Source organism: Budorcas taxicolor, chromosome 3, assembly GCF_023091745.1.
Source record: "Budorcas taxicolor isolate Tak-1 chromosome 3, Takin1.1, whole genome shotgun sequence".
Taxonomy (NCBI): Eukaryota; Metazoa; Chordata; class Mammalia; order Artiodactyla; family Bovidae; genus Budorcas; species Budorcas taxicolor.
In genome coordinates, this window is record NC_068912.1 from 45971535 (window position 1) to 45999108 (window position 27574).

At 37.4% G+C, this 27574-nt stretch overlaps 1 protein-coding gene and 1 non-coding gene across 2 annotated transcripts in view; one reads left to right on the forward strand and one right to left on the reverse strand.

Annotated features, from left to right (window-relative positions):
* DPYD (dihydropyrimidine dehydrogenase) overlaps positions 1-27574 on the forward strand; it is a 934615-nt gene that overhangs the window by 185967 nt on the left and 721074 nt on the right. Inside the window, exon 4 of the mRNA XM_052637354.1 lies at positions 25991-26078. Within this exon, the coding sequence (XP_052493314.1) occupies positions 25991-26078 (88 nt within the window). The remainder of the gene's footprint in view (positions 1-25990; positions 26079-27574) is intronic.
* Positions 9603-9706, reverse strand: LOC128045839 (U6 spliceosomal RNA). The gene has a single exon (XR_008199174.1). It is a non-coding gene; the product is annotated as a U6 spliceosomal RNA (small nuclear RNA).

Here is a 27574-nt window from a genome sequence, read left to right on the forward strand (position 1 = left end):
ACCACATGAAGGTTGTCAAATATTTTACCATTTTTATTACTGTGAGTTTGATTTCTTTCAGGTTCTTCACATTAAAATAAGGGTTTCCATGTTACTAATGAAATTTTAGGAGAGGTCTCACTATTGGGTTCAGACTCTGTTTCATTTATTCAAAGATTCACTTTTCTCATTAAAAAAAAAAATCTTTATTGTTTAAAATTTTGGTGATTCTTTATCAACTCCTGAAACTGAATGTGGCATTTATAATTTTTCTTAAGAAGTTTCCTTTGATAATCTCATAATATTTGAGAAACGTGTGAGGAGGACACTGGCCCATGGCCCTTTTATGTTAGAAAGCGCTTTAGAGACCACTCGATCACATAACCTTGCCTTTAACATAAGAAAACAGAGACCCAATCCGCTTAAATGATGGGATAGGGATTGCATAATTTGTTCCTAACATGATAGGAACTGGAAAGGCCTCTTTGTCCACTGCTCTTTCAATGCAGAGGAACATTGAAATTCCTTCTTGATTCTTGAATTTGTCTTCTCTGCGAGTTTATTTTTAAGTGTCTTTGCCTCATGACTGAATCATTTTGTGATGGGAAATGTCTATAATGATTTCATCAATCAGGGGGAGGTGTTCCTTTTTCTTGGGAATTCAGTAGTGCAGACAAAAGAAATGGTTAGTGCCAGGCTGTCTTTTGGGGCATTCATTTGGTAAGGCTATGTGGAAAATGAGGATCATTTTTCTCCTAAAGAGATTGTACAATTTACGTCTTCTTGGAATCCACAGAGAAACTTGGTAAATATTATAAATATTTCCTCTGGAAGCAGATGTACGTTAAGATGTGTGTTTTTCAAGTTAGCTGCATCATAAATACTTAATATACTGTATTTAAATCTGAATTATAGTTCTCTAAATTACTTTTAAATATACGAAAAGGGGAAGGTCTTAACAAGGCAAAAATATTCCTGTTTATAGTAATGTGAAGTAAATTACCTTGTAAAATTTTTAATTTTCCCAAGATACAAATAACATAAACCCTCAAAAACCAAGCAAGTGCATAGTATTTATTATTATTATTATTCATGTATTTATTCAGCAAACATTTTTGAGCACCTGGTATGGCTAGCTGCTGGAAGTCCCAGGCTAAATCTGTAGTCTCTCAGTCCTTGTCAGCCACCCTCCCCGTCAGTTCCTGCTCCAGGCACCAGCGTCCTTCAAAGCCTTCAACCTCTGCGCCTCCTGCCATCTCCTAGCATTTGTACATCTGTTTCCTTTGCCTCCTCCCTTCTTCTCCTTGCTTGGGGATAACTCCTACTCATCCCTGTGATGGCAGGAAGAATTCCCTGATCCCCCGATCCCGTTGCTCTATGCTTCATCTTTAGAGTGAAATGTTTGTTTAACCCTAAGATGCGGGTATCTGTGTTTAAACCTAAGGAAGTAGCTATGTCTGTTTTTCTAGCCGTCAGTTTCTCATGACTTACAGATGCTCAGTGTTTTTTGAATGAATAAAATTTGGCTTCTGAGACATATCAACTATTTGGGGATGAAGTTTAAAAAATCTAGTAAAAGATGAAAATGTGGGTTTATGAAGTAAATGAATTACCTTTAACAGGGGAAAATGAGGTAGTTGAGGGAGGCTTCTCAAGAGGAGAAATACCTAAGCTCCATCCTGAAGAATGCCCAAGAATTTGCCAGAAGAGGAACATGAATGAGGAGTACTGCATTTTATATTGAAGGAAACATAGTAGCAAAGGCAGAAAAATAGGAAGAATATGGCATGTTTACCCAAAGATACTGCTTTTGTATCAGTGTGGCCAAAATCAATACTGTACTGTCATCTTACATATAGAACTTTAACAACACCTCTTCAATAAAAAGGATTTATACTCTCACTATTCTGAAAGAACAGAGTCATATCTTCTTAGCTTGTGAAGCAATTTCCTCTCCATGAGATTGTTCTGAAAAATTTACCTTAAAAAATATCGAGAAAGGAGCAGGTGGGACATTTCACAGCTTTAATAAAAAGGTAGTACATAAGAAAAATTATTCTATTAAAATATTTAAAATGAGTTTTCTGTTTACTTAAAGTAGAAAATTCAGATATCCCATCATATGAAATGCATTCATGTATTGAAAAAGTATCTGTTTTAGATGTAGGAAATAATAGAAGCAAAAAGTTATACCTCTATCAGAGGTGCTTCCTTTGATAAAGCAAGATTCATTTGCCTCCCTTCCCATTCTCACCGCCCTAGGTTCCAAAGCCTTTTTTCTTGGTAAACATATAAATTTGTCTACACTCACTACACAAATAGAGAATTGGTTACTAACTGTCTCACTAAAGGTATTTATAATGAACTAAAGAAGAGATCATTTGGACAAATGAGGTACGGACTGCCAAATCATGGCTGAGTTTGTCCCATCATGCTACTAGCATATCTGTAGAGATCAGTTTATGTTTGGCTTTGTTATGTGACTGCTGTTTTCATGATCAAACTTGTGGATGTGCATAACAATTACATCTTACATATTTGATTTCATATAATCTCATGGTTACACATTCTGTTTCTATTCAGAGTGATGTCAGTTCACTTCTGTATTCCACAGAATCTTCTTGAATTGGTTTGGAAGATAGTCATACTTTTAAAAACGTTCTCAAGTTATCATTTATCAGGTAACTTTTACGAACATGACATTGTCGCTGGTCCTTTTCTTAATAGTCTTATTTTGTTTTTGCAGTAACCTGTGTAGTAGACATTACTTTACAGTTATATCTTACAGTTACATCATAACACTGTGCTTTTCAGTAGCTGTGGAAAAGAAGTACTCATTTATTCCATTGCATTCTCTATTGTCCCTAGACAATAATGATTTACAACAGTGATTTGTATCACTGAGCCTTTATTGAGTGGCAGGCCCTAAATATTTTACATATATTAATTTAAGCAGTCCTCCCTATAATGGTATAGTGTCTAGCTTATAATTAGCAAGTTGGATGAGGAAGCGGCGGGCACAGACTATTTAAATAATTCTTCTAAGATCACAAAGCTAGTGAGTGATAGAGTACAGATTTAAGTCCAGAATCCACCAAAGTATATTGTCTTTTATGGTATTGTATTGTCTTATGATGACTACCTACTGGCTGGTGTGTGGTTAAAAGAAGAGAAATCAGATGAAAGAGCTGATCTGTTTGTGATTGAGATGAACCTAAAAGTAATTGGACAGAGGGCTCTATGCTACTTTCATTTGTTGTTTTTATTTAGTTGCCTAGCTGTGTCTGACTCTTGTCACCACAGGGATTTGAGATCTTCCAGGCAAGAAAACTGGAGAGGGTTGCCATTGCGCTACTCCAGGGGATCTTCCTGACACAGGGATCAAATACTCATTCAGTTCAGTTCAGTTCAGTCACTCAGTCGTGTCCGACTCTTTGAGACCCCATGAATTGCAGCACGCCAGGCCTCCCTGTCCATCACCAACTCCCAGAGTTCACTCAGACTCATGTCCATTGAGTCAGTGGTGCCATCCAGCCATCTCATCCTCTGTCGTGCCCTTCTCCTCCTGCCCCCAATCCCTCCCAGCATCAGAGTCTTTTCCAATGAGTCAACTCTTCGCATGAGGTGGCCAAAGTACTGGAGTTTCAGCTTCAGCATCATTCCTTCCAAAGAACACCCAGGGCTGATCTCCTTTAGAATGGACTTGTTGGATCTCCTTGCTATTACCTGCCCCCATCTCCTGTGCTACAGACAGATTCTTTATCAGTGAGCACTGGGGAAGCCCAGATCAGTTCAGTTCAGTTGCTCAGTTGTTTCCAACTCTTTGCAACCCCATGAACCACAGCACGCCAGGCCTCCCTGTCCATCAGCAACTGCTGGAGTTTACCCAAACCCACATCCATTGAGTTGATGATGCCATCCAACCATCTCATGCTCTGTAATCCCCTTCTCCCCTTGCCCTCAATATTTCCCAGCCTTAGGGTCTTTTACAGTGAGTCAGCTCTTTGCATCAGGTAGCCAAAGTATTGGACTTTCAGCTTCAACATCAGTCCTTCCAATGAACACCCAGGACAGATTTCCTTTAGGATGGACTGGTTGGATTTCCTTGCAGTCCAAGGGACTCTCAAGAGTCTTCTCCAACAGTTCAAAGCTTCAATTCTTTGGCGATGGTGTGAAGAAAGTGATTTCTCAGCTTTCTTTATAGTCCAACATTCACATCCATACATGACCACTGGCAAAACCATAGTCTTGACTAGATGAGCCTTTGTTGGCAAAGTAATGTCTCTGCTTTTTAATATACTGTCTAGGTTGGTCATAACTTTCCTTCCAAGGAGTAAGCATCTTTTAATTTCATTGCTGCAATCACCATCTGCAGTGATTTTGGAGCCCAGAAAAATGAAGTCTGACACTGTTTGCACTGTTTCCCCATCTATCTGCCATGAAGTGGTGGACCGGATGCCATGACTTTCGTTTTCTGAATGTTGAGCTTTAAGCCAACATTTTCACTCCCCTATTTCACTTTCATGAAGAGGCTCTTTGGTTCTTCACTTTCTGCCATAAGGGCAATGACATCTGCATATCTGAGGTTATTGATATTGCTCCTGGCAATCTTGGTTCCAGCTTATGTGCTTCCTCCAGCCCAGCATTTCTTTTGATGTACTCTGCGTATAAGTTAAATAATCAGAGTGACAATATACAGCCTTGAAGTACTCCTTTTCCTATTTGGAGCCAGTCTGTTGTTTCATGTCCAGTTCTAACTGTTGCTTCCTGACCTGCATACAGGTTTCTCAAGAGGCAGGTCAGGTGGTCTGGTATTTCCATCTCTTTCAGAATTTTCCACAGATTATCGTGATCCACACATTCAAAGGCTTTGGCATAGTCAATAAAGCAGAAATAGATGTTTTTCTGGAACTCTCTTGCTTTTTCAGTGATTCAGCGGATGTTGGCAACTTGATCTCTGGTTCCTCTGCCTTTTCTAAAACCAGCTTGAACATCTGGAAGTTCAGCATTCGCGTATTGCTGAAGCCTGGCTTGGAAAATTTTAAGCATTACTTTACTAGCATGTGAGATGAGTGCAACTGTGCGGTAGTTTGAGCATTCTTTGGCATTGCCTTTCTTTGTGATCTGAATGAAAACTGACCTTTTCCAGTCCTGTGGCTACCTGAGTTTTCCAAATTTGATTACATATTGAGTGCAGCACTTTCACAGCATCATCTTTCAGGATTTAAAACAGCTCAACTGGAATTCCATCACCTCCACTAGCTTTGTTCATAGTGATGTTTCCTATGGCCCACTTGACTTCACATTCCAGGATGTCTGGCTCTAGGTGAGTGATCACACCATCATGATTATCTGGGTCATGAAGATCTTTTTTGTACAGTTCTTCTGTGTATTCTTGCCACCTCTTCTTAATATCTTCTGCTTCTGTTAGGTCCATACAATTTCTGTCCTTTATCGAGCCCATCTTTGCATGAAATATTCCTTTGGTATCTCTGATTTTCTTGAAGAGATCTCTAGTCTTTCCCATTCTGTTGTTTTCCTCTATTTCTTTGCACTGATCGCTGAGGAAGGCTTTTTTAACTCTCCTTGCTATTCTTTGGAACTCTGCATTCAGATGCTTATATCTTTCCTTTTCTCTTTTGCTTTTCAGTTCTCTTCTTTTCACAGCTCTTTGTAAGGCCTCCTTAGACAGTCATTTTGCTTTTTTGCATCTGTTTTTCTTGGGGATGGTCTTGATTTCTGTCTCCTGTACAATGTCACGAACCTCTACCCATAGTTCATCAGACACTGTGTCTATCAGATTTATTCCCTTAAGTCTGTTTCTACTTCCACTGTATATTTATAAGGGATTTGATTTAGGTCATACCTGAATGGTCTAGTGGTTTTCTCCACTTTCTTCAATTTAAGTCTGAATTTGGCAATAAGGATTTCATGATCTGAACTGCAGTCAGCTCCCGGTCTTGTTTTTGCTGATTGTATAGAGCTTCCCCATCTTTGGCTGCAAAAAATATAATCACTCTGATTTTGGTGTCGACCATCTGGTGAAGTCCATGTGTAGAGTCTTCTCTTGTGTTGTTGGAAGAGGGTGTTTGCTATGACCAGTGCGATCTCTTGGCAGAACTCTATTAGCCTTTTCCTGCTTCATTCTCTACTCTAAGTCCAAATTTCCCTTTATGCCAGGTGTTTCTTGACTACCTACTTTAGCATTTCAGTCCCATGTAACAAAAAGGACATCTTTTGGGGGTGTTAGTTCTAGAAGGTCTTGTAGGTCTTCATAGAACTGTTCAACTTCAGCTTCTTCAGTGTTACTGGTCGAGGCATAAACTTGGATTACCGTAATATTGAATGGTTTGCCTTGGAAACGAACAGAGATCATTCTGTCGTTTTTGAGATTGCATCCAAGTACTGCATTTCCGACTCTTGTTGACCATGATGGCTACTTCATTTCTTCTAAGGGATTCCTCCCCATACTAGTAGATATAATGGTCACCTGAGTTAAATTCATCCATTCCAGTCCATCTTAGTTCGCTGGTTCCTAGAATGTTGATGGTCACTCTTGTCATCTTCCTGGGGAAGCCCAGATACTAAGTAGCAAATACTTTCCTTTCCTTTATTTTATATAAGCCCTGTATTATTACTTGGCATATTTGTTCTTTAGTTGCTAAGTTGTGTCCAACTGTTTGTGATGCCATGGACCACAGCACACCATGCTTTCCTGTCCTTCACTTTTTCTGGAGTTTGCTCGAACTCATGTCCATTGAGTTGACGATGCCATCCAACCATCTCATTGTCTGTCACCCCCTTCTCCTCCTTCCATCAATGTTTCCAAGCACCAGGGTCTTTTCCAATGCTCTTCTCATTAGGTGGCCAACGTATAAGAGTTTTAGCTTTAGCATTGGTCCTTCAAATGAATATTCAGGGTTGATTTACTTTAGGATTGACTGGTTTGATCTCCTTGCTGTCCAAGGGACTTTCAAGAGTCTTCTCCAGCACCACAGTTTGACAGCATCAATTCTTCTGCACTCAACCTTCTCTATGGTCCAACTTGCATATACATACATGACTACTGGAAAAATCATAGCTTTGACTATTCAGTACACACAGACACACAGACAGACATACACACACATATCCTAGAGAAACAAATCTGTTCATTGTGTCCTTAGTATTCTACTGGGAACTGAAGCTAGAGGAGTGAACAGTGAGGCAACTATATACATCCCTCACCTCTCCATTATCATACCTTCTCCTCATCTGATAATGTGTGCTCATTTGCCTGAAGTCTCCACTGTGACCTTTCTGAGGGCAGAACCCAAGTCTTACTTATCATGCTTACTCCCAAACCCAGCAAATTGGAAATCCTCAACAAATAACAAGTGCTCTATAGATATTTGTTGACTAAAAAAAAGGGAAGCAAGGAAATGAATGAAAAAACAAGAACAAAAATGTGTTAAGATGCTATAGACCACAAACATTAAGTTCTATTACTTTCATTCAAATTCTTTATTTAAATTTCTTAAATTTAGTGGCGCTTGTGACAAAGTATGACAGCACTGGCAGTGTTATAACAGTCCTCATTAAAATTGTTAGCTCAGTCACTCAGTCATTTCTGACTCTTTGTAACCCCATGGACTGCAGCAAACTAGGCCTCCCTGTCCATCACCAACTCACAAAACTTGCTCAAACTCATGTCCATCAAGTGGGTGATGCCATCCAACCATCTCATCCTCTGTCATCCCCTTCTCCTCCTGCTTTCAGTCTTTCCCAGCATCAGGGTCTTTTCCATTGAAGTATCAGCTTCAGCATCAGTCCTTCAAAGAATATTTAGGACTGATTTCCTTTAGAATGGACATGTTGGATCTCCTTGCAGTCCAAGGGACTCTCAAGAGTCTTCTCCAACACCATACTTCAAAAGCATCAGTTCTTTGGTTCTCAGCTTTCTTTATGGTCCAACTCTCACATCCATACATGACTAGCTGGACTTTGTTGGCAAAGTAATGTCTCTGCTTTTTAATATGCTGTCTAGATTTGACACAGCTTTTCTTCCAAGAAACAAGCGTCTTTTAATTTCATGGCTCCTGTCACCATCTGCAGTGATTTTGGAACCCAAGAAAATAAAGTCTCTCCCTGTTTCCATTTTTTCCCCTTCTATTTGCCATGAAGTGATGGCAGTATTGCCATGATTCAGTTAATTAATTTATTTTAATTGGAGGCTAATTAGTTGACAATATTTTAGTGGTTTGTGCCATACATTGACATGAATCAGCCATGGGAGTACATGTGTCCCCTATTCCTAACCCCCCTCCCTCGTCCCTCCCTTTCTTATCCCTCAGCGTCATCCCAGTGCACCAGCCCTGAGCACCCTGTCTCATGCATCAAACCTGGACGGGTGACCTATTTCACATATGGTAATATAAAAATATCAATGCTATTCCCTCAAATCATCCCACCTTGCCTTCTCCCACAGAGTCCAAAAGTCTGTTCTTTATATCTGTGTCTCTTTTGCTGTCTCATATATAAGATCATTGTTACCATCTTTCTAAATTCCATATATATGCATTAATATACTGTATTGGTGTTTTTCTTTCTGACTTACTTCATTCTGTATAATAGGCTCCAGTTTTATCCATCTCATTAGAACTGATTCAAGGGCATTCTTTTTAACAGCTGAGTAATACTCCATTGTGTATATGTACCACAGATTTCTTATCCATTCATCTGCCAATGGATATCTACATTGCTTCTATGTCCTAGCTATTGTAAACAATGCTGTGATAAACATTGGGGTACACGTGTCTCTTTCAATTCTGGTTTCCTTGGTGTGTATTCCCAACAGTGGGATTGGTGGGGTCATATGGCAGTTATATTTCCAGATTTTAAAGGAATCTCCACACTGTTCTCCATAGTGGCTGTATTAGTTTGCATTTCCACCAACAGTGTAAGAGGTTTCCCTTTTCTCCACACCCTCTCCAGCATTTATTGCTGGTAGACTTTTGGATAGCAGCCATTCTGACTGGTGTGAAATGGTACCTCATTGTGGTTTTGATTTGCATTTCTCTGATAATGAGTGATGTTGAACTTCTTTTCATGTGTTTGTTAGCCATCTGTATGTCTTCTTTGGAGAACTATCTGTTTAGTTCTTTGGCCCATTTTTTGATTGGGTCGTTTATTTTTCTGGAATTGAACTGCATGAGCTGCTTGTATATTTCTGAGATTAATTCTTTGTCAGTTGCTTTGTTTGCTATTATTTTCTCCCATTCAGAAGGCTGTCTTTTCACCTTGCTTATAGTTTCCTTCATTATGCAAAAGCTTTTAAGTTTAATTAGGTCTCATTTGTTTATTTCTGCTTTTATTTCCATTACTGTGGGAGGTGATAGAGGATCCTGCTGTGATTTATGTTAGAGAGTGTTTTGCCTATGTTTTCCTCTAGGAGTTTTATGGTTTCTGATCTTACATTTAGATCTTTATTCTATTTTAAGTTTATTTTTGTGTATGGTGTTAGAAAGTGTTTTAGTTTCATTCTTTTACAAGTTGTTGACCAGTTTTCCCAGCACCACTTGTTAAAGAGATTGCCTTTTCTCCATTGTATATTCTTGCCTCCTTTTTCAAAGATAAGGTGTCCAAAAAATATGGAACGCTTCACAAATTTGCATGTCATCCTTGTTCAGAGGCCATGCTAATCTCTGAATTGTTCCAGTTTTAGTGTATGTGCTGCCAAAGCGAGCACTGAATGTTGAGTTTTAAGCCAGCTTTTTGACTGTCCTCTTTCAGTTTCATCAAGGGGCTCTTCAGTTCCTTTTCACTTTCTTCCATACAATGGTGTCATCTGCTTATCTGAGGTTATTGATATTTCTCCTGACAGATTTGATTCCAGCTTGTGCTTCATCTGTCCTGGCATTTCTCATGATATACTCTGCATGGGAGTTAAATAAGCAGGGTGACAATATATAGCCTCTATGTACTCCTTTCCTAATTTGGAACCAGTCTGTTGTTCCATGTCTGGTTCTAACTGTTGCTTCTTGACCTGCATGCAAATTTCTTAGGAAGCAGTTCAAGTGGTCTGGTATTCCCATCTCTTTCAGAATTTTCCACAGTTTATTGCTATCCACACAGTCAAAGGGTTTGGCATAGTCAACAAAGCAGAAATAGATGTTTTTCTGTAACTCTCTTGCTTTTTCGATGATCCAGAGGATGTTGGCAATTTGATCTCTGGTTCTTCTGCATTTTCTAAATCTAGCTTGAACATCTGGAAGTTCTTGTTTCATGTATTGCTGAAGCCTGGCTTGGAGAATTTTGAGCATTACTTTGCTAGCGTGTAAGATGACTGCAATTGTGTGTTAGTTTGAACATTATTTGGCATTGCCTTTCTTTGGGATTGGAATGAAAACTGACCTTTTCCTGTCCTGTAGCTATTGCTGAGTTTTCCAAATTTGCTGGCAGATTGAGTGTAGCACCTTAGCAGTATCATGTTTTATGATTTGAAATAGCTCAACTGGAATTCCATCACCTCCAGTAGCTTTGTTCATAGGGATGCTTCCTAAGACCCACTTGACTTCAGACTCCAGGATGTCTGGTTCACATCACCATGGTTATCTGGGTCATGAAGATTTTTTTTTTATATAATTCTTCTGTGTAATTTTGCCACCTCTTCTTAGTATCTTCTGCTTCTGTTACATCCATACCATTTCTGTCCTTTATTGTGCCCATCTTTGCATGAAATGTTCCCTTGGTATCTCTAATTTTTTTGAGGAGATCTCTAGTCTTTCCCATTCTGTTGTTTTCCGCTATTTCTTTGCTTTGATCACTTAGGAAGGCTTCCTTATCTCTCCCTGCTAGTATTTGGACTCTGAATTCAGATGGGTATATCTTTCCTTTTCTCCTTTGTCTATAACGTCTCTTCTTTTCTCATCTGTTTGTAATTCCTCCTCAGACAACCATTTTGACTTTTTACATTTCTTTTTCTTGGGGGTGGTCTTGATCACTGCCTCCTGTACAATGTCAAAGACCTCTGTCCATAGTTCTTCAGGCACTCTGTCTATCAGAGCTCATCCCTTGAATCTATTTGTTAATTTCACTATATAATCATAAGGAATTTGATTAAAAGTATAGTCAATGGAATTTTCTCTGTTTACACAAATAAATATATGATTTATCTTTAGTTTTTTATTTTCCTGCTTTTAGAGTTTAAATAATATGCTGTAGGCAGCTAATTTTCATGACCGTGTTCAAGGTTTTATATCGGAACATTCCCTGGTGGCTCAGATGGTAAACCATCTGTCTACAATGAGGGAGACCTAGGTTCGATCCCTGGGTCGGGAAGATTCCCTGGAGAAGGAAATGGCAACCCACTCCAGTACTCTTGTCTGGAAAATCCTATGGACGGCGGAGCTTGGTGCAGGCCACTGTCCATGGGGTCACAAAGAGTCGGGCACAACTGAGCAACTTCACTTTATTGTATCCTTTGGCTTCTAGGCTAATTTTTTTCAAAATATTCTAATAATGATCAGACTGTCATCACATTAGTTCATTTCCAGGCAGTGCTATTGTCTGAAACCCTGGTCCACCTTAAGATATGAATTAAATTAAGAAGATTAAACATTTATATTCTTATCTGTTTTTCTCTCATATTCATTAATTTCCTGAAATTTCTCCATATTCTTCATGTGAGATGTCATCATTGACTTAGACATTAAACTCCCAAGGACTGAAATAGTGTATAAGTCACTCCATTCAAAACCTAGTGGGAAGTAATAGTGGTCTGGACAACATCTTTAATGGAGCAATTTAGGTCTTACCTGGAGTCTCTTTGTCTAATATATAATGTTGCAAATGCTATATAGTGACAGAATTATTTTAGACTGGTAATGATTATAGATGTTGAATACATTTTACCTATTTTGACTCATGTTTTTGATATCTTTAGGTTGTTTCTAATTGTTTTTCTTTGTTTATCTGGTATTTTTGTTGAGAAGATTAATCTTAGTGATCTCTGTAGGTAATTTAGTATAAAAAATGCTTTGTAAAGGATTACATGCTCTGTAAGTATTATTGCTGGGTACGTTGTGAAGCAGATAAGGAGTTTTGTTAGATTGCATTTGAAACCAGCCATGTGTGGCATATGTTGTATAAGAAGGTCTACAATATATATTGTTTTTTGTATTGTATCAGAAACTTTCTCAAATTCTCACTGTGACTATCACTATGGAAACTACTGCAGAAATGAAATTATGATACCCACAGTCTTGACTTTGGAGAACATCAGACCGAGATAAGAGTCCTCAGTCTGGCTTTCCATTCCACAACCTGTAGGCAAGCCCTGATTTCACCAGACACTGTTTTGATTTTAAAAGAGAAAATTGGGAATCACAGGCCTTTGAGAAATGTCTGTTAACTTTGTTTAAAATTGGCGTATAGTTTCCTTACAATATTATGTTAGTTTCTGCTGTACAACGAAGTGAATTAGCTATACGTATACATATATCCTCTCTCTCGGACCTCCCTTTCCCCCATCTCACCCTTCTGGGTCACCCCAAAGCGCGGAGCTGAGCTCTCTGTGCTGTATAGCAGCGCCCCACTAGCTGTCTGTCTTACACGCTGGTAGGGTATGTATGTCAATCCTGATCTCCCAGTTCGTCTCAGTTCCCTTTCCCCAGCCCGTGTCCACATGTCCATTCTGTAAGTCTGTGTGTCTGTTCCTCCCTGCAAATAGGTTCCTCTGTACCATTTTTCTAGATTCCATATGTATGCATGAATATATGATATTTATTTTTCTCTGTATGATTTACTTCACACTGTAGAGATACTCTTAGTCCATCGACATCTCTACAAATGACCTAGTTTCATTCCTTTTATGTCTGTTAGCTTAATGATCACCAGGATCACAGAAATAGACAATAAAATATTTTACACTTAAATCAGAGAAGAAAATTTTGTGCCTTACTGTCTTTAAAAGGAGAATAAAAAGTTTCTACCACATCAGATTCTCATCAAGCCATAGTGAATTAATATTTAAGTCTTCCTCACTGAGTGGTTATGAAAATTAAATGGGTTAGTATTTATAAAACACATAGAACACAACTGGCATATAGCAACTCATGCTAAATAAATGAAAACAAATATAAATATCTTTTACTGTATGCGTATATTATTTACATAAGTTTGAAAGGAAGTTATTGAAATTGTTTTCCAAAACATTAAAAGAAATGCCTGGTACATTTCCAAAATTCTGGTTGGCTTTTTCAGCCAATTTAAAATTAATTTATTTCCAAGCAGACCTACCACAAAGACAAGGAACCCAATCATTTTCTTGGTGGAGAAGGATTCAGAGAGACCAGAAAATCAGCTGTTATTATCCAGTGTGCTCATTACTTTCATAAAATAATCCACGGGGTGCTCTGGAAGCTGAAAATGGTAAGAACCAGGGGGCGCCATGAGAGACATTGGAGATGAATTCTGCAGCTCTTCAGGCAAGGGAAGATCATGTTGGAATACACAGAGGCTGAAAAATGATGACCTGGTCACAGAACTACAGAGTTCTAGAGTTGGTCGGTCAGTTGTTGCAGCTGGAGCTGGAGGAATGCAGTAGGCAGGGGCCAAGTTCAAAGGCCATTGTACTGTATGCCAGTTCTCCTTTTAAGCAAGAGAATGTCATAATCAGTTATGGGTTTTAAAAAGATCAGCTGGATTGTGTATAACACTTAAATTTTTTTTTGTGTGCTGAATGCAGTTTTCTTTTACTTAAAATTTTTTTGTGCTGAATGCAGTTTTCTTTTACTTAGGGTAATCAACATAGATTTAACTATGTAAAAGGAATGAATATTTAAATTTAAAGTATGCTTTAAAGCTTTTACTCTTAAATAAGGAGGAGTGACATTATTTTTATAAAGCAAAGCTTTTAGACCAATTTTTATGGGCTCCACAGATGAAACTGAATACTAGTACCAATAGGTAGAAAATTCAAGGATGGTGATTGTTCTCCATATTTGTTCTTTTATCACCTCAAGTATTGCAATAACTGTTGCACTTACAAAGACAAAAATACTGGACAAAATTATCTTTTACATTAAGTAAGTCTAGTATATTTTTAAATGAATATCTTCCATACATTTTTACACAGATGTTCTTTTTTCATGATCAATATATCCCACATACCTGGGAACTGTATTTTATTTATAGATTATACTGTTTGACTTTGTTTCTCTTTTACATGTTTATTACAAATCAGATAAAAATCTGCCAACATTACTATTATTCTTATATTTTTTCTGAAATTACCTGCAAATTCACAAGTTATAAAGCTTTCTCAGTTTTGAAATTTGCTTAAAATTTTGCTTTTAAAGCATCTATGACTAATATAAATTACTTTTTTTGGTTGGCCTTCCTAAGGGGGCTTCATTGACATTAAGATAAACATATAACAGGTGCTTCAAAGTTTGAAAATATAATTTGCACATCATATGGATATGTTATGAAAAAGAATGTCTTCTTTCTAAGAAGCCTGGAAGGAGTCTCAATATAAATCAAAGAGTTTATGACACTACTGGGGAAATAGTCCAGGTGAAATAAGATTATTGAGTAGTAGGAAAGCTATAATAAAAACTGTCAGTACTGTCACCCAGTTCTCTCTAAGGTCTGTAAAGGATCAAAAGTGTATTGAGCATCATGTAACAGCTGTCTAGAATGTGAGGGGAACCACAATTGTGCTCAGCAACAATATGCTGGTTTGAGAAATAATTACGTATGGCTTGTTGTAGTTAAAACTAGCAGGTTAGACTGCAGATGTATTGCAAATCTTGGATTTTTCAAAATGCCCGCATGCTTAACTAAACATGTTGTTGTTCTTGTTAGTTGGTCACTCATGTTCGACTCTTTGCGACCCATGGACCACAGCCTGTCAGACTCCTCCATCCATGGAATTTTCCAGGCTAGAATACTGCAGTGGGTTGCCACTTCCTTCTCCAGACTAAGCATGTGATTGATCTTTATTATGAGTGTATGTGATCGCATGTATATTCAATCAGTTCATTTCAGTTCAGTCTCTCAGTCATGTCTGACTCTTTATGACCCCATGGACTGCAGCACGCCAGGCTTCCCTGTCCATCACCTTATTCAAATTTAAATTGTATATAAATCATAGATATTTTCTTAATTGTAAACAGTTATCTAAGGAAATGTTTTATTTGTTCATAGATAGCATATTTTGTTAGGGCAAAGTGCTACTCTACCCTGGAGGGTAAGAAATACTCTGTCACTATCTCTTCAGGTGGTAGCAATGGAAAAGGGAAAGGGAGAAATATGCCTTACACAGGCATTGGAAATATAGAAGTACTGGTAGGTAATATGTGGTTCAGCAAGAAAGGAAAGTCTCTTTCACAAGGATTCTCATATTTACTCATTGCTTTCATTACTTTCTCAAGTATACATTCATAACAAGATCAGTTACACTTTTAGTTAGGATATATCCATTTTTTAAAAGCTCAAACCTCACAGTATATTGAATTGCCCAACCTATCATCTTTAATTTCGCTTATTTTGGGGAGGAGAATATGTTTGCCTCATACTATTAGCATAAAGAAACAACAAGAAGCCTCAGAGGAAAGGATTCTGTATAAATAACACTGGATCACTGATGAGATTGACATGCATTTTAGCAGTTTGATCCCTGAAGAAATGCAGTAACAGGAATTTTCCATAAGCATCTGTGAGCAACTGTACATGTGCCAGCTACAAGCATAAATACGGAGAACCAATGTTGGATTATTCTCTCTGCCCTGGTTGAACCCATACTCTGTTTTTTTTTTTTTTAATGAGTGATATTAGGCAGTAGATGTTATTTTCCCCTCATTCCTCTCAATCATTCCTGCCATATTACCGGGCAGGTAAAATGCCCATTGTATAGTAGCTGCTATGTGGAATATGGGGAGAAGGCAATGGCAACCCACTCCAGTACTCTTGCCTGGAAAATCCCATGGACGGAGGAGCCTGGTAGGCTGTAGCCCATGGGGTCACGAAGAGTCGGACACTTACTGAACGACTTCACTTTCACTTTTCACTTTCATGTACTGGAGAAGGAAATGGCAACCCACTCCAGTGTTCTTGCCTGGAGAATCCCAGGGACGGTGGAGCCTGGTGGGCTGCCATCTGTGGGGTCGCACAGAGTCAGACACAACTGAAGCGACTTAGTAGCAGTAGCAGCAGCATGTGGAATATGGAGAACCACATATGCATCCAAAACTTGGTCTCAGTATTAAGCTCTGGTAGACTCCTTGGTCCATGGTAAAATCCTACTTATTCTGCCGTCTCCAGTATAAGTACCTGTTTGAGAAGGCTCTCTGATTTTCCTGAAATGTAAATACTCTGCTTCTTCTGAAATCTCATAAGGAGAAAATGAAGATTTAAAGCATATGTTTATATTGGTCAGAAATCCACTGTGTTTAATACATGTAGATAATTATAAAACACTAAACTGTGATTCTTCACTGACCCCTTTCACATTAAAGGAGAGAAAGCAATATGTAACTTTTCAGAGCATTTTGAGAATTATAGAGAATGACTATTAAATACTAAAGGAGTACATACTATTAGGTGTAAGTGTGTAATATTTTAACATTCTCACAACAAACCTCTGAAGTACAAGTTATTATCTCCATTTACATATGAGAAAACGGATCCTCAGAGAGGTTAAGTCATTTGCCTAACATCATAACACAGGTAAAGCTATGTCAGGAATTAAATGTGGACATCAAAACCCAGAACTTGTTCTCTTACTTTCTGCTGTGCTTTCTGGGTTAATATGTTTAAAGGCTTTGTACAAACAAGCACATTTAATCACTTAGTAATTAATATTTGGGTACATGTAAGTCTAGGTGTGTGCACACACACTGTGTATCATACATATATGCTTTGTATTATCTGACTTGTTCATGCTAGCTATTTCCTATAAATAAAGTAACCCAGACCATCTGACCTGCCTCGAGAAACCTATATGCAGGTCAGGAAGCAACAGTTAGAACTGGACATGGAACAACAGACTGGTTCCAAATAGGAAAAGGAGTACATCAAGGCTGTATATTGTCACCCTGCTTATTTAACTTCTATGCAGAGTACATCATGAGAAACACAGGGCTGGAAGAAGCACAAGGTGGAATCAAGATTGCTGGGAGAAATATCCAGTAACCTCATATATGCAGATGATACAACCCTTATGGCAGAAACTGAAGAAGAACTAAAGAGCCTCTTGATGAAAGTGAAAGTGGAGAGTGAAAAAGTTGGCTTAAAGCTCAACATTCAGAAAACGAAGATCATGGCATCTGGTCCCATCACTTCATGGCAGATAGATGGGGAAACAGTAGAAACAGTGGCTGACTTTATTTTTGGGGGCTCCAAAATCACTGCAGATGGTGATTGCAGTCATGAAATTAAAAGACGCTTACTCCTTGGAAAGAAAGTTATGACCAATGTAGACAGCATATTAAAAAGCAGAGACATTACTTTGTCAACAAAGGTCCATCTAGTCAAGGCTATGGTTTTTCCAGTAGTCATGTATGGATGTGAGTGTTGGACTATAAAGAAAGCTGAGTGCCTAAGAATTCATGCTTTTGAACTGTGGTGTTGGAGAAGACTCTTGAGAGTCCCTTGGACTGCAAGGACATCCAACCAGTCCATTCTAAGGAAGATCAGCCCTGGGTGTTCTTTGGAAGGACTGATGTTGAAGCTGAAACTCCAATACTTTGACCACCTGATGTGAAGAGGTGACTCATTTGAAAATACCCTGATGCTGGGAAAGATTGAGGACAGGAGGAGAAGGGGACTACAGAGGATGAGATGGTTGAATGGCATCACTTACTCAATGGACATGAGTTTGGGAAACTCTGGGAGTTGGTGATGGACAGGGAGGCCTGGTGTGCTGCAGTCCATGGGGTCTCAAAGAGCCAGACACGACTGAGCGACTGAACTGAACTGAACCCTATTCAGGTACATGACTTACCATTATCTCGTTACTGCAAGGTGGAGGAAGCTCTCTATCTTCTTTAGTCTGGCCATCTTCTTCAATCACTTTGAATACTTTCAATCCCTACTATCTTTAAGTTGAATAAAGAATGGTTTCCAAGAGAGTTTTGCCAAGGACACCATCCATCCAGGACATGAAGAAGGACTTTTATCTATAGTATTCTCTATTTTTTCAATCAAAGTATACCTCTATTATAGCTTCAAGTGGCAAGGATCAAATTATACCATAGATTTTAGGGCCTAGCTATCTACTGGGCAGAGAAACATTTAATAAATACTCTGATTTGTTCTGTATTCATTTACTTAAGTGCTTTTGTGTTACTGACATATTTTTAAAACTTGTGAATGTGTAATATTACTTTTTAGTATTTGTTACATAATAGCATTCTTTATTCCATTTCAACAATTCATTTGTAAGTTATGACTTTGTACTCTTTGAATAACTTTGTAGCAGAGAAAAATTAGAAAGGGGGTCATTGTCCCTTCACTGCTATAACCTGCATTTGGCAAATACACATATTTTCTTTAGATTTTCAAGTGTATGTGCTAAGTCAGTTCAGTTGTGTCCAGCTCTTTGTGACCCTATGGACCTTCCAGGCTCCTCTGTTCATGTGCTTCTCCAGGTGAGAGTGTTGGAGTGGGTTGCCATGCCCTCCTCCAGGGGATCTTCCCAATCCAGGGAGCAAACCTGCATCTCTTTTGCCTCCTGCATTGGCAGGCAGGTTCTTTACCATTCCTGCCACACCCTTAGATTTTGGTATTGGTATTTAAATCTTGACTTGTTATTTAATACTTCAATCTCTAGTGTCTTTAAGCCCCAGTAGATTCTGAAAACTTTAAGGACTGACTCCACTTCCTTTAATCATGCTTAGTTCTCTTTTCATACCTAATTAGTGCTGTCTTATGTATATATGCATGATGTGTGTTTATTTCCTTACAGTGACTTTTCCTGAAGCCTATAATGTACATTGATTCCACCACATTCTTCTTATTCCACTTCTGTACAGCAAAAACAGAAACTTAAAGTCTGATTTGCCCTTGTAAGAAAGAGAAAAATCTAAGTTTAAGAACAATATTCTGAGATACTCGTGATGATGGTCTCTTTGTGTAGTAAAATACAACAATATGTTTAAAATTTTCCAGGTGGTACTATGTGCTAAGTTCTTATAGAAGTGTCTTATTTGCTTACAGGATAAGATGCGTGCACATTAATGGTTTCTTATGCTGTTGAGGTTTTCGTAGCATACAAAGCTTTTTAGAAAACTATCTTTTCAGTAGGTATGTCTGTATCAAAGATGTTTAAAGTTGTAATAGAATTAGCCTTCAAAATCGTGTAATATCATAAAACTCTAATGTTTTCATCTTGACTTGAGAAGTCTCTTGAGAATAAGGTTAAAACTACCTTCTGCTTTTTTCTTTTTTTTTTCCTTAAACTAAAATTGGACTCCGGGAGAGAGGATACTATAGCTTTCTCTAGCTGAGACTTCTTAACTGCTTTTTTTCTCAGTCTTCAAATTACTGTGGCAAAGAGGCATTGATGATGCCAAGGTATAAGGTCAGTAAAACATCATCTTTTAAAATTTTAACCCGCCTTCATACATGAATGGACTAATCCTGAGTATAAGATGGTAAATATGTTCTAGTATTTCCTTCAAATGCTTTAGCCACTTGTATCATTATGCCTCTGGGAGATTTCTGGAACCTCAATTTTTTCATCAATGAAGCAGAAATAAAAGTAGTCTTATTAATATTTAAGAATCAGTTACATATAAAGGGTAAAAATGAATATTAATTTTTTTACTTTAAGTTCCTTCATGTAATTCAAATTATACCGAAAATGTAAAATATACTGTTTTTAGCCATTACTATTAGAAAACCAATAATTTTCTGTCAGACTATAGGAAGATTATAGAAAAATTTATATCTATATTCTATTTATATATTCATGATCATCCAACAAAATGTTTTGAGCATCAGTTGTGTGAATTGTGTATTATTCTAAATTTTGCTTCTTTTGAACTGTCTTGAAACACCAACATGTGAATGGAGATTTCTAGTGGATAAATAGCTTTACTTAAAAATATTTTTGTTGTTAGCCTATACAATCAAATATATATTAAAAGCCTTAAATCATGAATATCATTGGTGTGGTTAAAAAGGCAGAATGGTGCACAGGATGAAAATTTCAGTTACTGTAAGTAGTTTTGCCATAGCTTTCCAACCCAGTGGAGTGTAGAAACTGGGCCAAGATGCATATTGCTAATTGCTAAGTTGCTTCACTTTTGTCTAACTCTTTGAGACCCTATGGACTGTAACCCACCACCCTCCTCTGTCATGGATTTCCCAGGCAAGAATCCTGGAGTGGGTTGTCATATCCTCCTCCAGGGAATCGTCCTGACCCAGGAATCTAACCTGAGTCTCTTATATCTCCTGTATTAGCAGGTCGCTTCTTTACCACTAGCGCCACCTGGGAAGCATATTAGGGGTATTAAAAGTTAGTTTCAAATATGCATGAGTTAATAAGAACTTGTGGTGTAATCAGAGAAACAGAGAAGTATAAGAATGGCTGTTAATGGAATACTGAGAAAGCAGAAAGAATTACTTTGATCTGAGAATAGCCCTTGAGTGTTTGATGTATCAGAACATTGGATTGATATCATGTTTTAAAGATGCCAACCATCCTTTTTGGGGTCCTTTTATTATGACCATATCTGGGTTCCAGATATATCACTGGGTAAGCTGGGCAACTCAGACATAGGTATGACACGTTTAACCTTCATTTCTTGACTCACACTCTTTCCATTCAATCTGATACTCCATTCTGCTTGGTTTCAGTAGAAATTATTGTGAAGCTGGGGAAGGATATTAGACTATAGATTTGCCTACACTGGTATTATAGGGTAGAGAAGTTACATCGTGTACCCATTGCTGCATTTGAATTAGTTAGACCTTCCAGATAAAGCTGCTGAACGTCAAAGATCTGAGGAAAACCAAAATCAATATTAAAATAATTTTTAATGTAAATGCTAACTTCCTTGTTAGATTTATATCAATTAATATAGATTATACATAATCTGATGAAACAATGCTGGCTTGATTGAACCAAAGTATAACAAATAAAACCCAAAGACAGTGCAATGTGAGGTTAGAGTCTTTCAAATATATTTGTGTGATTTTTTTTATTTTTACTGGCAAAGAAATTATTTAGACTCAAAGATTAGAAAATTCTTTAACAAGCCTAGGTTACTATTCCAACTGTTATGGATGCTTAACAATAAAAGAAGCAGGTGTCTATTCTTAAATGTGTGAAAGATGAAATGCTGCTGCTTCTGTTACTCACTATAATGTTTTTGGTGTCATAATATAGAATAAAACTCTCCAGCCTCACTGATATTTGGGGAGAGGAATCATAGCTCTCTTTCCCTAGAGAAAGATACTGGATAAATATATCTTTAATAGTTTTGTCCCTTAAATAGTGGTACTAAATTTTTCATACATTTTTTATGGTGATGTTGAATCATGAAGGATTAACATTTTAAAGATTCTATATTTTGCTTTTTAATGAAATCTATTGTCATGTTCTCTATTAAATATGAAAATGAAAGAAGTTCATCACTAGGAAAAAATCTAAGATGTTTTGTTGCTTTAAAATAACTTAATATACTCCTTATAAATGTAATTATTTGGGGATTAAAAATATTACATGAATGTTTATCTGAATTAACTTTTGCCTCTTACAATGCATTTCAAAATAAACGGCACTATAAAAGGATAACTTTGAAACATAAAAGGGGAATTAAATGACTGAAGATAAAAACAAGCGTAATTTAAATGTTCACTTCTAACGAAAAATTTATGTAGAACTGTGGTTTACAATAATTGTTGACATATTCCCCTAAGTACTGTGTCTGTGGTTTTTCATGGTATCAATCATTTCAAGCAATTTAGGTAATACCATTCTGCCATGCATTTCTGCTATTTTATTTACACCATTTGCCTACATCAGTGGAATGCAGTACCTTTCTGATTTGGTACAGTAAATGCACTCTGTAATATCTATTATGGCTTGGTCAAAGGATAATTTATTGTCAAATAGAAAAATAGGTCAACACTAATGTCACTTGATGATCAACCCCCCCAAGTTTAATAAAACATCTCACCAGTATGCATTCCACTGCAGTGGTTGATATTTTATTAGGACTACCTGGCTATAGCAGTAGTGTAATTACTGAGCTGTCAGAGTGATAAGTGGGATTAATGGCAGCCTGATGCACTTTAGTCTGCAGAGCGCTTAGAGAATTGCAAGATGGTATTATTATCAGAGTCTGCCCATTCTGGCATATTCATGGCACCAAAGAAAAAAAGAATGCTACAATTCAGGTTTGCGTTGCCCTGCCTCATTAACATCTGACATTTCCAACAGCTGTTATTTGTGAACTAGCTCAATAATAAAAGGAGAGTTATTTGGTAAAGAGGCTTAATAACCACAACTAAAAATCCTTACGTTGTCAGTGCTGTTAAGTGAATCTGTTTATGTTAAATTTAAGATTTCTCTGGAAGAACAGAAAAATACACTTTGCATTAATTTGGCTCATTCATACCTGCTGACATTATAACTTTATTTTTTAATTGCCTTATATTTAAGTTGGGTGTTAGAAAAAAGAAAAGCCAAAAACTTGTGCCTTATTAGGGAAAGCCAGAATCCTCTATCTGTCTGTCTGTCTGTCTATATCTTTATCATAAGTATTTTTGTTGTTTTGTTCTTGTGGAATTGCAGATATTTAAAAAACTGTCAAAATGACTTTTACAAGTCAGAAGATATTTATTATTGTATATTATTTTATAGCTTTTTATTTTAGCTTAGCTACTTTATTTTGCCTCATAATAGGATATCCTTTCAAACACTATTAATCTACAACATGTTTATCCATGTGAAGCTAACCTATATGTTATATTTCAGAATCGAGGACCAAATAGACCTTTTTTTTTTTTTAAATTTCTTTTTAGATTGTTGTGCTACTGATCATAGGAAGAATTTCCAAGAAATTCTTTTTAAACTCAGTGACAATGTTTTAGGGGAAAAAAAAAAATCTTAAGTATTAGAAGATAGGAATTCAACTGAATGATAGCTGTGAGTCTAACAATGGCATTTAGAGAAATGATAGGGGAGAGGTTTAATGACTCCATTTCAGAGAGGACAATTGATTATGAAAAGCTTTCGGTCCTCATTGTGTAAAATTTAATTTAGAGAGAAGGCTAAGGGCACAAACCAGAGAAAAGAGATCAGATTTAAAAACAAGATATTAATTAGGCACTGAGAAATTGGTCCCGACAATGAAGAGGACTCTCTGATTGACAAAAGAATGACAAGGAGACTGGTATTGTTTTCTCAAAGGAAATGAACCAACGTCTTTACACGTGGAAGTGGATAGAAAATGAGCTCGCTCGTCACCTTTGTCACTGAGCAACGTGGGACTCATTCTGAGGGAGATTCTCAGAGAACTCTCGTCTTCTGACAAATGTGACAATGATGTATCTTAAATTTTAGGTTACCAGCCTAATTCCTCTCTATTCTCACTCTCACTTTATGCCAGACCAGACTCCATTAGTCTACCTACCCTGTCATGTTCTTTTCTTTCTAGTCCTTGGCACATACTGTTTTTATGTTTTGGTCGTTTTCTCGAGTGATCTTCTGCTCAAAGTCCCACCCTCCTTCACTCGCCTAATGCCCTTTCATTCTTCAAGCATCCCTTTATGTATTATTTCTCCCAAAAAGCTTTGTCTGACCTCTCCCTCCTGGACTGCTGTTCCTCTTATATGGTCTATTAGCTTGCTGTTTCTACCCAAATTCACACTGACCACATTGACACTACAAATGCCTTTTATATGTTTGAACTTCCTCCAAACTGCATGGTCCGTGAGAGCAGGGCCATGGTTGTCCTTTTCATCATTTTTATAACCTCATATCCCAGGTTCTAACATGTAACAAGGGTTCATTAAATATTTATCAAATGAATACACAAAAAGTATAAGAATGTAGAAATTAAAGACTACCCTAGCCAGTGGTTGCAGTCCTAAAGTAGTAATTATAGAATTGTGATTCTCACTGTGTGGCTCCAATCATGTTTATCAGAATCACCATAAAGGGCAGTCATTGCAAGTGGCAGCAAAATGCAGATTCCCAGGACATTAACTAGAATCCGCCTGCCAGTGTAGAAGATGTGGGATCAATCTCTGAACTAGGAAGATCCCCTGGAGAAGGAAATGGCAACCCACTCCAGTATTCTTGTCTAGAGAACCCTGTGGACATAGGAGCCTGGCAGGCTACAGTCCATGGGATTGCAAAGAGTCAGAAACAACTGAGCGACTAAATAACAAGGGCCAATAACTGAAACTCAAGAGGGGCTTCTCTGTGGAAATTATGACATTTATCAGGCTTTCCAAGTGGTTCTTAGGCACATTAAAGTCTGAACATGTCTCTGGTTGTTTCTCCAGGAAGCAAATTCTGATATGAAATTAGTATTGCTATTGCTAAGTCACTTCAGTCGTGTTCAACTCTGTGCGACCCTATAGATGACAGCCCACCAGGCTCCCCCATTCCTGGGATTCTCCAGGCAAGAACACTGGAGTGGGTTACCATTTCCTTCTCCAGTGCATGAAAGCGAAAGGTGAAAGTGAAGTCACTCAGTCATGTCTGACTTAGCGACCCCACGGACTGCCGCCCACCAGGCTCCTCCATCCATGGGATTTTCCAGGCAAGAGTACTGGAGTGGGGTGCCATTGCCTTCTCCAGATGAAATTAGTATATGGAAAGTTTATTAGAAGATATACATTGTCTGACTCTTTGCAACCCCATAGACTGTAGCCTACCAGGCTCCTCTGTCCATGGGATTTTCCAGGCAATAGTACTGGAGTGGATTGCCATTTCCTTCTCCAGGGGATCTTCCCAACCCAGGGCTCGAACCCAGGTCTCCCGCATTGTAGACAGTCGCTTTACCATCTGAGCCACCAGGGAAGTCCATATATCTGTATAAGAGTGATGTAATCAAGATTGGACAGACATAGCCACAGTAAAGGCTGCAGTGCATCCCTGAAGACTTGTTCCCCAAGTAGGGGCAAGGAGAATGGGTCTTTACTTACTACCAGTGACCTGTTATTGGAAACTCGCTGCCCCTGGGAAGGTGGCATGACCTTGGTTCAGCCTGTTTTCTTTACCTGAGAGCACAGCAGCTGGGAGAATAAATGTTTCAGTCTGGAAGGCAGGGAATCTGGTCTATGCATTGCAGTATCTACTACAAAGCCCAATTGCTGTGTATATAGTGTGTATGTTAAAGAAAAAAAAATGGAGAAAGGGTAGGATGATCAGAGAGGAAGAAGGAGTCAGGGAAGAGAGGTGGGAGGATAAGTGGAAGGGATAAAGAGAGGAAGAAAGGAATTTACAAGTGGTAAAAGGAGATCTTTTTCTTTGCACTTGTGTAATAACTACTGTCTAAAAGACATACAAAACTGTCATCATAAAAGATTCTATTCTCAGGACCTCCCTGGTGGTCCAGTAGTCAAAACAGTGTGCTCCCACAGTATGGGACACAGGTTAGACCCTAGATCAGGGAACTAAGATCCTGCAGTATGTAAATAAACAAACAGCAACAATAAAAAGACTCTATTCTCTAAGCATTATCAGTGCAATGAGAGATCCAGAAAATACTGATTTAGTAAATGGATGAATCATGTATCTTAAGTAAATATGATCTTCTTAAACTCTAGGAGGAACACCAAGGGAAAGGATAGCTATTTACCTGAATGGTGCTATATTATACACCTTAGGATGTGTGCAAAAAGTGAAACACAAGTACTCTTTGTTTATTGCTTAAACACTTTTTGTTCCTAAAAATAATATAGTTTTATTTGTTCTTACCAGATACTAACTCTGAATGTGTTTATGGTAGAGAATATATAGAATGTTACTTGACAGTTTCTTTAATTCAGCTATTTTATTCCCTAGATGCCTGAAATGTGCAGATGCCCCCTGTCAGAAGAGCTGTCCAACAAATCTAGATATCAAATCGTTCATCACGAGTATCTCAAACAAGGTAAATTTGGATTTAGCTCTGCAAATGAAAATTAATAACAGCCTTTGATCTTGTTCTCTATTATTACCATGATTAAAGCATAAAGCTTGTCTTAGTAAATTAAGTTAAAGTATTAAAAGTATGATTTCTGTAGGCATGTGAGAATGTGGCACATTTTATTAATTAGTCTCTTCCTAGTTGTGATAATGATTATTGTGAAATCCGTATTCATTGTTTATTATCTTAAAAATTAGTTTGTGGTGAATTGAATCATTTTTTAATACAAAGCATTCACTGAATAGATTGATTCTAGCTTAAGCATGCTAAATGCTTACAGATAGGAACTGTCTTTGACTATCAAAACACATTTCAAGTTTGATATCTTTGTTTTAAAATGTACTTTAATATTAACTCTGGGGCCCTGAAACAAATCAAAGGAAGTTGTCTAAGACTTGGAATAATTCATAGAGACTGATAGCGTTTTAACCAAAACCCCCACAACAACGAAAAAATAGAAAACAGACTTTTATGCGCATTAGTAGAAAAAAAGGAATTTTGATCTTTATGTTGTTTTTTAAATCAGTGTAAGGCTAAGCCCAGTTTTTAGTAAACAAGATAATGGTTGATTGATTAAATGATGAATAGTATCTTTTATTTGTGAAAGAAGCATTATGAACTCTTAGCCAAGGATCCTATCCTTTAACTACTGATCAAAAACTGAAGGCATCTTCCCGTAAGGATGTAGAGATCGCTTCTTTTCACAGGATTTAGTACTTATTTGCTAAAATGCTGCTAAAATCCAGTGAGTGCCCCTTTAACTAACTGGTACCTTTTTAAATATAAAGATTATTTCTCAGTATGTCAGTGATTTAAAAATGTAAAGCAAAATAAAGTAAAAATAAAAAAATAAAAACAAACAAAAAAAACCAAAATACAAAATACAAAAAATATAAAAAAAAAGTTAGGTTTATGATTTCAAAAGAATTAGAGGTTATTACTTAGATATAGGATGTGGTATTAATCTACATGGTCAGATCTGAAGTCCAGGTTGAATTTTTGCATTGAACCTCTGTGAACCCAAGGAAAATGACTTATCTCTTCACTTTCATTTATGAAAGAAGAATAGCATCTGTCTTACAGGATGGTGCTGTGAACTGAATAATATTTTCATGTGAAAATCTCTGATATGGCAATTATTCAACAAATATTTTATTGATATGGGATTATTATTATTTTTTCTATTCATTCAATATGTTAAATACTATACAAGTGATTACTATTTTTATTTCTGATATTACTTATTGAGCATCTACTATCTACCAAACTCAGTGACAAATACTGGGTGAAAAGGATCCCTGCTATGACCTTGCCTTCTGAAAATTATAACTCTGAGCAAAACCAGACACATTAAAAAAACAAAACAACACAAAAACCTACTGATAATTCAATGTGATTAGTGCTGAAACCATTCAGTTTAAGAAGATTATTCAGCATATGAAAAAGCAAGAATGTGGGCT